Below are 17284 nucleotides of genomic sequence, written 5' to 3' on the forward strand. Positions count from 1 at the left end.
TATCACGTGTAAAATTACTTATTAACATGGTGGATAAACGGCAGATTTACACCCAAAAATTTACCATAGGCTTACTACTTACAGAATTCAGGTGATATTTCAAATGTGATGTGCTGAAGAATGTTCTAATTGAAAAAGTGAAAATCGAATGCCAACCCACCGAACGAATATTCTATTAATCAAATATTCTGGTCCAGCCTTAGTTGGGTGAATGGCACAGTACACGAAAATGCATAGAAAAGAATGTGTTTAACTTTTAGGACACTTTGTGTCCTCCGCCAGACATGTGCAACCTCTTTTAAAGTTTTATGTAGGTCAACAACTGTTCATCCAAAAATATACATTTGCTGAATATTTACTCATCATCAGGCCATAAAAGATGTAGATGAGTTTGTTTCTTCATCAGAAAAGATTTGGAGAAATTTACATCACTTGCTAATGAATCTAATGAATCCTCTGCAGTGAACAGGTGCTGTCAGAAATGGCAGCTGCTGTTTGTAAGAAACAAATTCATCAAGTTGTTTTAAACAGTTGGTTCTGGCCAAAATGCCAGACCTTAATTCATAATAACGCATCCTTCAGTGAAAAAGTCCAGCCTCTATTGTCCTCTCACATTAAAATCAACCAACAAATTTGTTTAGAACTTTTTTTGCTTGCAAAATATGCTTGATCTGTGCATATTTCTCTCTTAATGTGGCAGAAATGTATTCTTCACTAAAGAAAGCAATATTATGGATGGAGGACTATTTTTGCCTGTGGACTTTTTTAGCCAGAGGATTATGTAAGTCTTAGTAATAGTTTGAGTTTAAAAATGTATTTTGATGAATTTATTACAAATAAACAGATTCTCACTTTGCAAGAAATTAATTGATGGACTGTAAACATGTTGATTACTTGTGGACTATTATGATGCTTGTGATACTGGAGGATGGCACTACTGTCTTCTGTAGAGGTGCTTTACAGCTGAGTCATATCTTGCAACATCAACACTGGTACTGAACTTAATTCAATTAACACTAAACTGACTCAAGCTGAATAACGATATTGCTGCTTTTTGTAAAACTTCTAATAAATACCTGACTGATTAAATTCACCCTGTTATTGATCTGAACTAAGCCAACACTTAACTGACTTGAGCTAAATAATTATACTATTGTCTTTTAGAGCTACTTTACAGCAGAATCTTAACCGTCTAGCTGAGATTCCATAATTGATTCTGTGATATACCTTTTTTATCTTTGTGAAGCTGCTTTGACACAAGCTGTATTGTGTAAAGCACCACAAAAATAAAGGTCCCATTCACCATTTACTGCAGAGGATTCATTCCTGAGCAAGTGACATATTTGACTATGGTGAGTCAGCTGACATAAGAAAATACAGCATTCTTATAAAATGTGATAATTCTTACATATAATATGAAAAATGTACAACAGGTATGATGAATGGGTGGATTCTAGAGATACTGCACAAGTACATTTACCTTGCTGACACATAAAACCCACAATATTACAGAAAGTTTCAGTGTTTCTTTTTTCTGGACTACCCATTTCCAGCTGAAAGCTGCTCTTTCAAAGCCTGCATTTAACTGAATAAATTCAAGTTGCTTACTCAGACTGTGAGGTTATTTCTAAGATGTAGATGTACTGGTCCGACACAACCATAAGGGAATGGAACTCCGCTGCATCCCCAAACTTCACAATGGACATCTGAAATCAAGTGAAACAGGAAAAGGTTAATACAACTAATTCCAGCTTCTCAAACACGTAGAATAAAGTAAAATAATGAAACCACACTGATCTCTTCAACAGTTTAGAAAATTAACAATAAAACATTAACTAATTTTCCAAACAGTGAAGAAAGTATGTAAACCAACTTGATAATGATATGGTTGAAGTGAACAGTGAAAATTGTAGCAACAAATATCAAATGTACTTTAAAAAATAAAAGATCCATAATGGATTGTTGGTTTTGTCTAGGTAGATATCCTCTTTAAATGTGTTTCTAATTTTATTGAGGGCATTTTATACAGTTTATCGTGCCTTTAAAAAGCAGCGAAGCTCCTCTTCTCCCCCAAACACTTCCACATCCAGGAAAAGCTGAAGCCGATGGTCCACGGTCTCTGACAGCAGGTCAAAGTGAGCTGAAATGAAAATTATGCTTATGTTTAAATCCCTCAATGGAATAAAAAAGTACATGTACAAGCTACTATGCCAAAAAACATACAAACAAACTGATGTTACAACAGTATACCTTCAAAATTATATATCTTCAAAATTAGTTCACATGATTTATGGCCAGGAAGGCCTGCCAAACATTTCATTTTCTGGTACCAATTTAATATGTGGTATCTACAAATACAAGTGAAAAAAGAAAACTTCCTTTCTATAATCCTATACATTTACTCACGTTTACAAAGCACTCAATTCGGTCAATGAGTTTCAAGGCTACATTCGTTTGGTAAATGAGTTTCAAGACTACATTATTTAACTGGCAATCCTAAAGCAGGCCTGTGCCCAATAACCATAGTTTTTCTTGCCATTTCCAATCAGAGTCTGAATCCATTATTTGCAGGCTAGTTTTTTCTTCTTTGAACAAATTCTCATCACCGTCACCCTTTCTAACCACTCTTCTGATCTTCATCCCGAGAGTGGACAACCTACCATTGTTGGAGCTTTCTGTGCACTTTGGTAATTGTTGGTCCTGATGTTTTTGATAGCCATTGTAGACGGAATTGTCAGTCACCTTCTCCTTAAGCCCCTCTAAGCTACCCTGTCCATCAGTTGTGATGTTGATTAGTTGAGAGGTTCTCTGGTCAACCCATGTCTCATTTTGATTAGTCAAACTATTAGACAGGAAGCTATGGGCTGTGTGGAAGTAAGCTGTGGTTTCCTCTGTGGAGGCCTCTGAATGCGGAGTCGAACGGAGGGGGCTGCCACGGGATAGCAAAGACTGTCCTGGGACCAATGCCTAGAGGAATTAAGCAAGTTAAGTGAGTGAAAAGAGAACATTAACATTATACTGTCATGGAAATATCAAGTCAAAAAGAGCATAAACCCAGACCTCATTGTGCTTGAGTTGATCTGTGTTGTCCCTGTCATCAAAGGTGAAGTATCTGGCATCATTCTGTTCAAATGGTGTACTGGTGGAAGGCGCTGATTGGGCAGCCAACTCAACTACATGATCACTATTGCACTCTGAGCAGATGACAGTACAACCTGGAAAAAATTAATAAAAAAAGGTATATAAAGACAAATGCTGCTTTCTTGAGACATTGAAAACCATCTTTTACAGTTCAAGTGTTAAAATGGCAGCAAAAAAGAAAATCAAAAACATCCACCTACGCCTTTCAAGGTATCACTCCCTACAACATACTATTCCCTTCAGATTTATTTTAAGGACGTTAATGCTCTTAAAATAAACACCCTCATTGATCTCTGCCCCATGCAGAACCAACTATGTGTTTGGCCCAGATGATCTGCAGGACTCCAAGCAAACAGACTGAAAGCAGCTGAACAAATGTCCCAGAACCTCTGGTTTGCGTGTCAAAGCACGTTTTAAAACTATGTAGCATGCACTGCAGAGGAGGAGGGTGAACTGTATATCAACCCATTCATTTAAGAGAAATAGGCCTGCAAGATGTTACAGTGGGTTACACTGAAAATAGGTCACATGATAAAATTATAGGCTGCCTGATAGAGTCCCAAGACAAAATGCTCTCACACCCAGTGTTTGGCAATTATTCCATATTCATGAAATTCTTTGGTGGTACATTTTTATCCATGTCCTCTCATGCTCCAACAAGACAATCGCCCACTCATGGTAAGCCTGATTCATCTTTTCTGATTAACTCTATCTTGTGCAGAAAGTGCCGCCATGATAATAACCAGTATTAATCAACTTGTGGTGTAGTCCCAGCTTTTCATAGCTTTCAGTCAAGTGACCAGCAACCAGAGTCATGCTAGAGCAGATGATTGTAATTGCCATGTGTTGAGATTTACATGTATTTGTACTAAGCTTGCTGCGATAGACTGTGCTGATGCTGTTAAGCCGCAACACCGGTTACGTTACCTGTCCACCACGGCTCCAACTCCCACCGTAGCTTAGATTTTTTTATAGTAATAAAAATCATTTAGTTCAGTAAAAGAACAGAAACTACAATTAAAAACTGAATGTGGCTGCTCAATGCAGCGTGCCAAAAGACAGTCACATCACAGATCAGATTTCATTTATCCAGTGAGGAGTCGAGTTGACTGACAAGAAGAGTGAGATGAGACAGGACAAGACGATTTAGTTTCGAAACGAAATGCAAGAGTGCTTGTTTGGCAATATCTTGGATTTTGAAAAGCCTGTTGACTTTTGTTTTTTGAAACATCTGTTTCTTATTTAATTGGTTCCACATTGTTTGTCTGATTTTTGACTTTAAAGTTTGTGTCATTTATTTATTTTATTTGACATCAAGATTTAAGCCGTGCCTCCAAGCTTTCTTATTTGTTTTCCTAATAAATGTTCTATGTTTCTTATGTATTTGGTTATATATTATACGTTACCAGTTGTATACCTATTTTAACTATGTAAGTTATTTTTTATTTTATATTAGGCATATCCTGCCCTTTAGCATGGCGTATTTTTCTTTGTTTTGTTAATGAAAGTTCTATGTTTTATATATAGGCTAAAGTGAGTTTGATGTATTTTGTTGTTGCATTCAAGCAATTGACGTTGAACGGCGCTAATTCGCTTTTAAGCTATTCAAAAGCAAAGGAAAGCGAGGAAAAGAGGGAAAATTCAAACTAACTAAAAACAAACAATTGCTTAATGCCCAATTGCTGCTATTAGAAAGTGAAAGTAAAATGTGCACGCTGCTATTTAAAAGTGAAGCTATTTAAAAGCGAATTAAAGTGAGGAAAAGAGGGAACGCCCCTGCCCCCACAGTGATACGATATTACCCATTTTGTCACACATCAATTAACCAGTGGGAAAATTTCCTCACCGTCACAGCCCTAATTTGTACCACTCCCTGGAATGTTCAGGCATGAATGTTTGTCTGCCTATGCTTCCAGGCCCTTGCTCATGACAGAAAAATAATGATATTTTTGATTGTTAGGGCCATATGCTTACGGTCATTCCTCAGCTCATCCATGTGACTCAGGCTGCTGTCGGATTCAGTGGCTGGCTGGCAGAACTCAGTCTGACACTTTAGGCACTGTAGCCAAACTGTCTCTGGTCTCTCCTCATCCACCTGCAGCTTGTTTTCCTCCACGACTCTTGAGAGAACCTCCAATAATACCTATTGAGTCAAAATTCTGATCTTAAGTAATATTACATTGCTTAAAAAAAAAAAAAAGAAGTGTAAGTGCATCCTTTTCAAACACTGCAAAGACTCGGGTTCCATACAGTAGGTTCTGTGAAACAACCAATCACTTAGCCTGTAATTATTGGTGCACTGATATATTGCAACACAATGCACATTTGCATAAATACAAAATACAAAACTAAATTAAAATTAGTTTTGACATGCTGGAAATCAGTAAATACAATCATATCACATGCGGCATAGACAGGTTAAAAACATGCAGTGGAAAACAATAAATTCAGATATATTTATTCTGTCTTAGTGTGTGTCGTCTTTTTTTTTTTAAACCACTAATCAATAACTAACCAAACATGGTACAGTTATTTAAGATTAAAATTTTGTATAACACATAATTTTGTATACAACCATACATCTCTATAAACATACAGTACTGTGTGCAAAAGTATTTTTGCAGTAATTGTAATAATCCAGTGATAACAGCCAGACGTGATAACACAGAGACGTCTATTTGACATCTACATTGACTTCCAAAACATATGTCTATACATTTATTGGACATTTCCTCTAAGATGTCAGATGTATATTAGATGTTTTTAAGATGTTTATGATTTATTGTATGTAAAACTGACATTTTACAGACATCTGTCAAATGTAGGAAGGTTTCTTCATGTGTTTTGGAGACGTTGCCTTGGTCCTTCTGAATTTCTTCATGTAAATAATACCAGATGGACTCGATGATGGTGAGTAGGGCTGCTCCGATCACGATCGGCCGATCGTTAATGCGCATCTCGTCAGTAAAGCCGGTTCTCTAATCAGCGGTAAATTCCATCAGGTGAGTGATTTCACATAGAGCAGCTGTTACTACACAGAGCCGTTGTTAACTGAGAGGATGCGCAGATAAACGCTGAAAATGAAGTGGATTTGCGCATCTTCTCAGTTAACAATGGCTCCGTGTAGTAACAGCTGCTCTATGTGAAATCACGCACCTGAGGGAATTTACCGCTGATTAGAGAACCGGCTTTACTGATGAGATGCGCATAACGATCGGCCGATCGTGATTGGAGCAGCCCTAATGGTGAGACCAGATCTCCGTGTGGAGCACTACCTGTTGTCAGGCATGCAAAAATCTCACTAGATTATCACAATTAATGGTAAAAGGAATGTTTGTAAATGTAAACTGATACTTCCTCCTAACATAATACAGCAAAAGATAGAAATAACTGGTTTAAAAACTTTTTTGGTGAAAATACAAAAGGCCTAAGACTTTTGCATAGTACTGTATCTCTGTAGATAAAATGTAAGAAAAAAATCTGGACAAAACATTAGAGGGACTGAGAAAGCATATTTGAGTAAGACAGCGATTGTGCATATAAGTGCACAAACTGCCTCTTTTGCCCCAAACTGTCGTAGGATCACAATTAAATTCACATCAAATGCATAATGATAATTCTGGCACAAAATAGAAACTAGAATTTTTCTCTAATGTCATTATACTACAAATGTCGCACATGATGGCGAATCCTTCTTTGTCTCTAGCATTCTTTTTATCAGGGGCATTTCCACTAATAAAAATACAAATTATGTCTTGATTGATATCTCAAAAAATTACATAAATAGCTGATATTAAATTCTTGATATCCAATATTTAATTTCTATTGGCAAAAACTATTACTGATATCTGTCACAGAATTTTCTGAACTATTCAATTATACACCTTTGCAAGCAAATTTTTACTTCGTAGGATATACATTTTTAATATCATCTATACATTTTTTAATAGTTAAAAATGCTAATTCTTGATATCAAAAATTTAATTTATACTAAAGATTTGTGGATCGGTGCACTCCTATTTGTAATATCGGTTGTCATTTTAGGATTATATCCCAAGCACTGGTTGATCATATCTGATTGTCTAATGATGATTGAGCCTTCTGACCTGTAATGCTTCTTGTGGCTTGTCATCCAACATTATGTAACAACGTTTACGTCTTTCACGACTAATGTACCGGAAGTGGAGCTCCAGGGCTGGGTGAGTCATCTCCACCTTCTATAAAATTTAAAAACAGTGTGAAACCGAGGCATAGATGCTCAATCATATTATAGATCCTTACGAACATCAAATATGCAATCTGACCTCCACTGTGCAGGTGGCTTCAGTGGCGATGACATCCTGCAGACTATCTAGTTCCACTCGTGTTTTAACACACCCCTGGTGCATGTCTACCTCCAGCATGTGACCCTGTCGCACTCGTAGGAAAAGCGGTTCAGAGGCCCTTTTCTGATCTCTTTCCACATCCTCTAAGAGCAGCCCCACCAGCATTGGTCTGCACAGGTCCACTGTCAAGAAAAGTGCAAAAGTGAAATAGAGTTCTAGACACAAAATAGACAGGTTGTGAGACAATGAAAATAATAGATTTTATATAATGAAGAGACAGAGATATCAAGAACCAATCTCAAAGAACCGGATATCACTTAACTGCAGGGCTGTGAACGCGTTCACAACAGACCCGGGAGAGAAGACAATGCTGAATAAAGTCATAGTTTTTGTTATTTTTGGACCAAAATGTATTTTCGATGCTTCATAAAATTCTAACTGACCCTCTGATGTCACATGGACTACTTTGAAGATGTTTTTATTACTTTTCTGGACATGGACAGTATACCGTACACACATTTTCAATGGAGGGACAGAAAGCTCTCGGACTAAATATAAAATATCTTAAACTGTGTTCCGAAGATGAACAGAAGTCTTACGGGTTTGGAACGACATAAGGGTGAGTCATTAATGACATAATTTTAATATTTGGGTGAACTAACCCTTTAAGAGGACAACATGCCTGAATACACTACTGTTTAAAGGTTTTGGATAAGTTTTTTTTTTTTTTCTTTTAATAAAAGCTCTTATTCAGCAAGGATACATTAAACATCTTTTAAAAAATATTTTTTCAAATAAACAATGATATATTTTTTAAAGAATCATGAAACAAAATAAGTTTCCACAAAAAAAATATCTCCTTTGATAATAAACAAAATACTTAAGAACCAAATCAGCATATAAGAATGATTTCTGAAGGATCATGTGATACTCAAAACCGGAGTACTGGCAGCTGAAAATTCAGCTTTGCCAAATGAATAAATTGTTTTTTTTAAATATATTAAAATAGAAAACTTATTTCAAATTTAAATAATATTTTTACAATATTACTGTTTTACTATATTTTTGACCAAATAAATGCAGCCTTGGTAAGCATAAGAGACTTCTTTCAAAAGCATTACATATCTTAACAATCCAAAACCTTTAAACAGCAGTGTACATAAAAATCAATCAATCAATAAATCAAATGTATCCAGTGATATAATGTAAATAGAAAAGCCACATTGAAAATAGCCATATTCATTAGTGAAAACCGATAATGTGGATGGTACTATCACACTTAAAATATCAGTACATAAGGTATAGTTATCATTATCAATGTATCTCTAGGAAAGAACAAACAAACCTCCCCTGTCATCATCGTCTTCCTCTGGTGGTGGTTTTGGGTCAGAGTAGGCCTCAGTTGTAGCCTGAGTGTTTCCTAGACTTGTTTCAAGAGTAGATTCAGTGTTCAGGGGGCTATGGCCTGTGCACTGCAAGGTGGACTCTGTCTCAGGCTGCAGGTCTGTACTCTCCATCTCTTCTTTGTCCTCTTCCTCTTTCAGCTCAGAGGACAGCAGCGGAGGGGGGAGCAATTGCAGACTGGTTGGAGGTGTGTTAGTTTTAAGTAGGGGGGATGCAGGTGTACAGTGGCCGTTGGTGTTCACTTTAAAGGTTAAACTGTCCACTACTGGGAAAGATGGGTTCACTGGAGTATCATCAAGGTGATGCTGGTAGCGTAACCAGTCCTCTCCTAACTGCTCTCGAAAACTGTCCATTCTCTCAATATCCTCCTTATGGGGGAGGACAATATCTGAAGAGAATTAAACATTTCACATAAGAAGCGTAGCACATACGCTTAATAAACACACAAGCTGACTTAACTCATATTTTCATCACCTTGTAAAGCGGACTGCACTCTGACCTCATGGTCTGTGTCACTGGGCTCTGAAATACTGGCTCTCCTCACCTTTACCTTGTTCTGCAAATGGCAAAAATTGGCACAAAATCAGGCCTTAATAAAATTTTAAGGCGGCTTTGCATCATCAACAATCATGTTCATTTAGTTTAACTGTGAACCACAAAAACTTTTGGCCAGATTTTAGACATGTACTTACTCTGTTTCTCCTCTTCTGAACTTTGGTCACTCCTGATATGCTTACAGTCAGACTGTCAGTAATGTCCCCACCTCCACTGGACACTTCCTGCCCTCCTTGGTCAGGTGCCATAGAAACTTGCTGAGAAATGCGGGACATCTGACGAACCAGCTGTCCAGATTTAGGTAAGATCTGTGAAAAATTAAATAAATAAATGAAAATAAAATAATGCCACAAAATGTTTATTTTTTTTACCAATAAATACAGACCATAAATTAAATCTTAAAAAAATCTTATAAAAATATATAATAATAATAATAATTATTATTATATATAAACAGATTAAATTTCTACATCAATAGAAACACATTTTTTTCTTAACCTATGTGACAGGGTTAAAGGGTGAGATTGGCTGATAGCAAATACTTCTGTGTGAAAATGGAAGTTCATTCATATCTTCCCACCATGAGACAAATAAAGTTACCTCTTGGGTGTTACTTGTAATAAAAAAATCTTGTAATTATGCTAACAGATATGTGTCCAACACGGCTAAATATTTTAGGATTTTTTAAAAGTTTATCTATTTTTTTATTTACATTATTTACAATATTAGTATTCTCTTTTATTTGATACAGTTTATTACAATGAATTGAATATCTTGTGAGATATAAAAATAAGTGACAATCTCATTGTATTAACAAATCATTATTAACAAATCACCATACTGTATGAACACTGGGTGTCACTGTAAGTGTACAATGTAAGTGTCCAAAAACAAATGTAAATGTAAATATAAATGTATGAATATATGAAGAAACACAGTCGCACAGTGAATTTAAGACTTCTCACACAAAGCATCCACATTAGATTTTTTTTGAGCCATGTGTCATGAGAGTGCAGATGACACTCTTTCTATCTATCTATCTATCTATCTATCTATCTATCTATCTATCTATCTATCTATCTATCTATCTATCTATCTAGTCTTTTAAATTAGTTCGCACATATTAGAGATTTCTGTTTCATTGTTAAACGTGATTTATTTAATATTTTTTCATCTTTACATCAGTCATATGGTCAAACATTTACGAAACACTAAATGTCATTTAGTTATTGTTGGGCCATGCCTGCAGCCAATTGAAGTTTAAAAACTCCATTGGGTCAGAGGAAGTAAAGCACTTTGTTGCCCACTATTCTATTGTAAATTAAAAGCAGATTTGCCTCCCACAATACAGCATGAGAAACAAAGAGGGTGGAACGACCTGAGAAGGCACATGAAGTAACATTTGATACCCACCAGCAAATCAGACTGCGACAGAGGGGTGCCATCCAGCTGGAGCTGAAATGCAAGAAGACATTAAAACGTCAGTTTACAACTCTAAAACAACTGCAGAACAGCGAGAAAGATCTACAAGCAAACATCTCACTATTACTTTTAAAGAGTTAGTTCACCAGATAATGAAAATTCATCCAACTTCTACTCAACCTCAAAGCATCCTAAGTGTATGGGACTTTCTTCTTTCAGAATAATCTAACTAATCTAGCTTCTAGCTTGCTCTATTCTTTTTCTATTCTATCTGTTTTTTTATTTATTATAATATTTAAAAGACCTTGCTACGTGTACTATGTTTAAGATAACGGAAACTTTTTATAGCACTAATATATCATTGCTCTTTTGTTGTTTTTGATTGCTTCCACTGTCCTCATTTGTAAGTCGCTTTGGATAAAAGCGTCTGCTACATGACTAAATGTAAATATTGTCCTTGATCCTCCAAGCCTTTCAATGGGGGTAAGCGGGTGTTTGTTGTCAACAGTTCTGAAGACGTGAAATAAAGTGCACACATCTGTAATAAAACGTCCCTCACAGGGCTCCGGGGTGTGAATAAAGACCACCTGTAGCGAATCCATGTGTTTTTGTAAGATAAATATCGAGATTTCAAAGGTAATAAACACTTTTTTTTCTAACATCTGCTGACTGTGGGACGTGGAAGATGTGCAGGCGGAACTGTTGAAGCAAAGGAAACTAACATTTTGCCTCTGGGAGATGTAGAAGCAGCAAGGCTTATTTCGAAATCCTCCAATGTTTTTCTTTACAAATCCTTGTCTTGTGCTTCTAATTCGTGACCAGCGCTTTGTTTTGTTCTCTCCCCACGCTTGTCAATAACCACGCAGCGCTGACAAACTACGACATCCACATGTATGTCTTCCGGTTCCCCAGAGAAAAAAAAGTGTTTATTACGTTTGAAATCTGGATATTTATCTTACAAAAACACATGGATTTGCTACAGGGGACTTTATTTACCCCCGGAGCTGTGTGAGGAACGTTTTATTACAGTTGAACGCACTTTATTTCACGTCTTCTGAACTGTTTACAACAAACACCTGTTTACCCCATTGAAAGGATTGGAAAAGCAAGGACAATATTTAATATAACTCCGACTGGATTATTCTGAAAGAAGAAAGCCACATACAACTAGGATGCTTTGAGGGGGAGAAGAAGATGGACGAATTTTCATTCTCAGGTGAACAAACCCTTTAAGAATGACATCAGAAAAAATGGGGCAATGGCACCTCCCTGTGGTTGCTATTGTAAACATGAATACAATCAATGATGTATATTTAGATATACTACAGTTGCTAATGTAAACATTAATTGTAGCAATTCACAGACTGCTTCAGATTATGAATGCCGCATTATATAGACTGACCATACTTGATAATAAAACTTTAACATGGGGACCTATTAAAATAATAACTTTGAGGATGTGCACTGTTTATAGATGTTCGAAAACAGAGAAAGACTCACCCCTTGACAAGCAGCTCGTGGAGAGAGGTGGTGGATAGTCGATACCCTGTGTGTCTTCTGAAAATATAAAGGGTTTCCCTCCAAAGTTAACTGAAAAGAGATTTAAAAAAAACAGTTAAAGTGGTACATGGTAGAAGACAAATGAAATTTGGATATGTCACATTCTTCAGAGGAAAATAGTCATATTGTGATTGTAAGATCCAGTTGGCTGAGCTACAAAAAGCGGTATTCAAATGTGTACTTATGATCCTCATCAAACCCAAATTTGTAGCTGTTGCATCATAAAAATGATAAGTATGAAATAAGAGACTGGAGATAATCACTTTCCTATGCTTGAAACAAGCAGTTTAAGCTAAGCATTACTTAGATAAGGTGCGTTTATCTTACTATATTGAGATTATGAAGGAGGGATAGAGGCGCCAACTGAGAATGCTCCATAAGAAGGTTATAAGCCAGGTCAAGAGACTGAAGTGATGACAACTGCTCCACTCCTGCATTTTGGATAATTCATTTAGGTTAGTAAACTAAAATGGTTTATTCAAACTAATCACAGTTTGTTACACTATTCAAAAACACACACAAATTACTGCATCATATAATTTTTTTTTGGTTAAAAATATGCTTTGAATATAATATTAAATAACATTTTAAACAATAAACAATAAAGAATATGTTGTCAAATGATGTGCTGACACTCAGTTAATGTTCTCTTAATTTTTCCATTTTTGTTTCAAGTAATTTCTTTCAAATTGTTCTCCAAAATTGTAAAAATGCCACCATGTGTGTCAATTAAAAAGCTTAAAATAAATTCAACATTTGAGGGTGATAAAGTTGGGGAAAAAAGGAAAGTGAAAATGGAAAACTTACCATTGATAGTTTCCAGTTCATTGTTTCTAAGGATCAAGGTTGTGAGTTTGGCTTGGGCACTGAGACCCAGCACTGGTGCTCTCTGGAGGTTATTATAGGCTAAATTCAGATGCTCCAGTTCAGTTAGAGGCTTGATGGAGACAGAAAAGGTAGGAATAAATCCACTCTGTCCTAACATTTAATATACCACAAATCTAGGGGGCACCTGAATCATGCAACAGGGCACTGCCCACTAATTGTAACATCATGCATTAGAATTTGTATTGGGTGTGCAATGGTATCCCTTCACTGACATACTGTAGAAATAAATTCTCATTATTCTTATTTTGTCAAATTTAGCCCTTTTTAAAGACTACACATCTACCACCCCTTGCATGATTGTTTATTATTTTGGCAAATTTGATTATACATTCAGTTACCATCAAGGTATGTAGAACTTTATATTAACATATAATTTTTTCACACACATCCACCGATTTTCCCTAAAAAACATGAAGAAAATTGACAAAGAATTGTAAAAAAAAAAAAAAAAAAAAATATTGTGGTTTAATTTGCATTGCAGCATTAAAAGTGGTAGCCTATTTTAGGGGGGTAGGCTACATGGATTAATATGCAAAATGTCATTATTTTCATATATTATGCATATATTTTAATTTATATTTTAAATATAATTTTTTTTTTCCTTTAATAAAACAACATGCATTTTTGTTATTCATTACCTGTCCTTTATTTTGACATAACTTATTGGGAAAAAGACATTTGTCTGTAAACTGATTAAGAAATTGTTGCATGTTTAAATGCGAAGCACTGTATAATTTAATTCCCATTATTTAGGCCTAATTTGCCTAATACAAGAAACGAATAAAATTAAACCTGCACGATTAAATCTTTGAAACTCTAAAGAATGGACGGATTAATAAAACGTCCTCACGATTAAACTCACGTTCTCTCATTATAATCAACAAAATTCACACGATGTAAAAAAGACCTTTATTAAGTGACAACTTAAGTGATTTTAAAGGGAGCCTTCTTTACTTGCTTTTAAAGTAGGGCAATAGCATATGGTCAAGAAAAAAAATCTATTTATATTTAATTTATGATTTAAATCGATTTTTAAATCAATATTCAAATGACGAATACATTTTACAAAACAAGTTTTAATATAGTTCTCTATCATTCATTTAGCAGTCAAATTTATAACTGCAACAAGATGATAAAAAAAAACAGTAACGTTATTACCTTAATGCTGGAAAGACCTTTATTTCTTATTTATTTATTTATTTAATACTAGCCCATCACGCATCTAACATCCACTCAGCTTTAAGAGCTGTTAAGATTAACACTGGCAGCTCAGCAGTGAGTCAGTGTCATGAACGGAGGACCTGTTAATATATATATATATATATTTTCAAATAGAACTTATTTGTAAATAGAGCAGACACTTTCTGTGTGTCTACACCAGACACGAGAGTTGTCATCCATGGCCCACAGCGAAAAGTGTGTCTAAACTTGATGACATCACACTATAGTGTCAAATCATCTGAACACAGTGTCAGAACATTTTGTCATAAACAGAACGAGCATCAGTACACTGATGGGGATCGTGTCCAGTGTATCCATCACTGGGTTCTGTTGTCTTTTGTTGGATCGCTCCACTTGTGTCCGGTGTAGACCTGGCGTGCGTTTTTTATTGTTTTATTTTACAGCCCTGCTTGTTTTAATGTTTTTATTAAATATCTGTATTGACTGCATGGTCATATTATCGAATGTTTTACTGCCATGCGACCTACAAAAGTAAAGCTTGGCGAGTCGATCATGAGTATTGCTGCAGGTTGATTTTTGGCGGATGTGCTGTGCTTGAGCTCCGTCACTATATTCTTTTCATTGACTATTTTTAACTCAAAAATCAATTTTATACATCATCGTTTCCGTTTATATAACGTGTGAATATATCCTCTATTGTATTCTGCAACAAAAACAATCAGAGCGCCTCGCTATCACTAGTTTTATTTTGATCTGCCGGGTCCGCTATTAGCTTTTAGCCCGTTAGCATCAGCAAGCGTGGTTGCAGCTAACTGCGCTTACATTGCTAATACTCTATTCACACACATTACCACTGCTGTACTCACTGTTACGTGCTTTAATGGCGGATGAATGTCTCCACTCTGTGCAGCTCGAGCTCGAGGCCGTGGGAAAGCAGATTCACGACCTGGAGGTGAGGCAGGCCCAGCTGAGAGAGCGGAGAGCCGCGCTGGAATCATCCCGGGCTGACGCTCACAAGTCCGGGGTAAGTATACCGCGTGCTGCTAACAGTCCCACCACGTCTACTCCGTGTGTTTCTCTGCACAGGCCCGGTGCACCCAGGACGCGATCTTCCCAGATGTCCTTCACTGCGACGCCGGGACACCACGGACCCTGGGTGCATCCACAGCGGAGGACGCGAGCAGGGTCCCGGGCGACGACTTCTCCCCCTCCTGCCTTCGACATCTCCATCCGGAACCGATTCGCTCCCCTCCGCGAGACAGGACGCGACGCTGTGATCATCGGAGACTCCATCGTCCGACACGTAAGTGCTACGTTAGCCGAAGGTAAAGTGCACACTCATTGTTTGCCTGGTGCTCGTGTTCTCGATGTTTCTGCGCAGATACCCGCGATCCTGAAGGCCGACGAGAGCCCCAGAGCGGTCGTGCTTCACGCCGGGGTTAACGACACCATGCTGCGGCAGACGGAGACGCTGAAGAGGGACTTCAGCAGCCTGATCGAGACGGTTCGCAGCACGACGCCCGCGGCGACGATCGTCGTGTCAGGACCACTGCCCACGTATCGACGAGGACACGAAAGGTTCAGTAGACTTTTTGCTTTAAATGAATGGTTGTTGTCATGGTGTAAAGAACAGAAACTGCTATTTGTTAATAACTGGAATCTTTTCTGGGAGCGTCCTAGGCTGTTTCGCGCTGATGGATTACACCCCAGCAGAATCGGAGCAGAGCTGCTCTCTGACCAGTGTTGGGGAGTAACTAGTTACATGTAACGGCGTTACGTAATTTAATTACAAAATAAATGTAACAGTAATCAGTTACAGTTACTAAGAAAAAATGAGTAATTAAATTACAGTTACTTATGAAAATTGTAACGATTACAAAGAGGATTACATTTGAATATTTACACACATCCACATACAGCTTATTTCTTTCCCAAATTGCACTAAGACATATGGCCCATAATCTCCGAGACGGGAAAACACATTCGTAGAATCCAGTCATAAAAATGGAATTCAGCCTATAACGCGGACGCAATATGCAACATTTTGGACGAATAAATCAAAAGTAGGTCAGTACACTTGAATCAAAACCCGATATGGACTGATGTCTGTGAATATTAAGCCGCAAAAAGACTGAATATGACTCCTGCACGTTCTGCGTGTCAGTGGAAATCAGGCGCTGACTGGACATCGGGAGAACCGGGACTATTCCCGGTGGCCTGGCAGACGATTTGGCCTTCTACTTTAATATTGTTATTGTATAATTGCAGGCCGAATATACTAAAGCGATTATTTCCGAATCCGCCATTCGATAATTAAATCTCTAATAAATCATGAACCGGTTAGTCGTGACTGGCAATGGTTGGGCTCGCGCGCTCTCCGCGCCTCCGCCGAACGGTTTGGATCAGACTCCGAGTAATCAATGCGAGAGAGAGAGACCGGAGTGAACTGTGTAAGCGCACAGCTGGAGCAGAGAAGCGACACTTCTGTTCAGGGTTTCAGGTGCAGGTCAGTTTCATCTGTAAATATGCTAATGTAGTTTTGTCTTTGTTTACTTAGTCAAGCAGCAGCAGCACATTGCTCGCAAACACTCAAAATACTGTATAAACGACGTCATTATTATCTTTTGTAATGTTACAGTAGTAAGTTAGCAGACAAATCATCATATTTTAACATAGGTTTAGGGGGAGCTAGTGGATACAAAAACACAACCCTTAGGAAAATTAATATAGCCTATGGTATGGCACTAACCGTGGTTTAACTATGTAATTTGTAGTAAAAATAAATACAAGTGGTAATTCATTTGCCA

The 17284-nt window shown here is 37.1% G+C and overlaps 1 protein-coding gene across 1 annotated transcript in view; it reads right to left on the bottom strand.

The window, feature by feature from the left end:
• Nucleotides 1–17284, bottom strand: part of stk11ip (serine/threonine kinase 11 interacting protein) — a 41860-nt gene that overhangs the window by 14016 nt on the left and 10560 nt on the right. Inside the window, exons 8-21 of the mRNA XM_059571319.1 lie at nucleotides 13215–13344; nucleotides 12735–12838; nucleotides 12348–12437; nucleotides 10839–10880; nucleotides 9563–9733; nucleotides 9345–9426; nucleotides 8812–9258; nucleotides 7446–7648; nucleotides 7248–7358; nucleotides 5116–5284; nucleotides 3061–3215; nucleotides 2661–2967; nucleotides 2040–2140; nucleotides 1609–1706 (exon numbers count right to left, since the gene is read on the bottom strand). Coding sequence (XP_059427302.1) covers nucleotides 1609–1706; nucleotides 2040–2140; nucleotides 2661–2967; nucleotides 3061–3215; nucleotides 5116–5284; nucleotides 7248–7358; nucleotides 7446–7648; nucleotides 8812–9258; nucleotides 9345–9426; nucleotides 9563–9733; nucleotides 10839–10880; nucleotides 12348–12437; nucleotides 12735–12838; nucleotides 13215–13344 — 2210 coding nt within the window. The remainder of the gene's footprint in view (nucleotides 1–1608; nucleotides 1707–2039; nucleotides 2141–2660; nucleotides 2968–3060; nucleotides 3216–5115; nucleotides 5285–7247; nucleotides 7359–7445; nucleotides 7649–8811; nucleotides 9259–9344; nucleotides 9427–9562; nucleotides 9734–10838; nucleotides 10881–12347; nucleotides 12438–12734; nucleotides 12839–13214; nucleotides 13345–17284) is intronic.

This window comes from Carassius carassius, chromosome 17 (assembly GCF_963082965.1).
Source record: "Carassius carassius chromosome 17, fCarCar2.1, whole genome shotgun sequence".
NCBI lineage: Eukaryota > Metazoa > Chordata > Actinopteri > Cypriniformes > Cyprinidae > Carassius > Carassius carassius.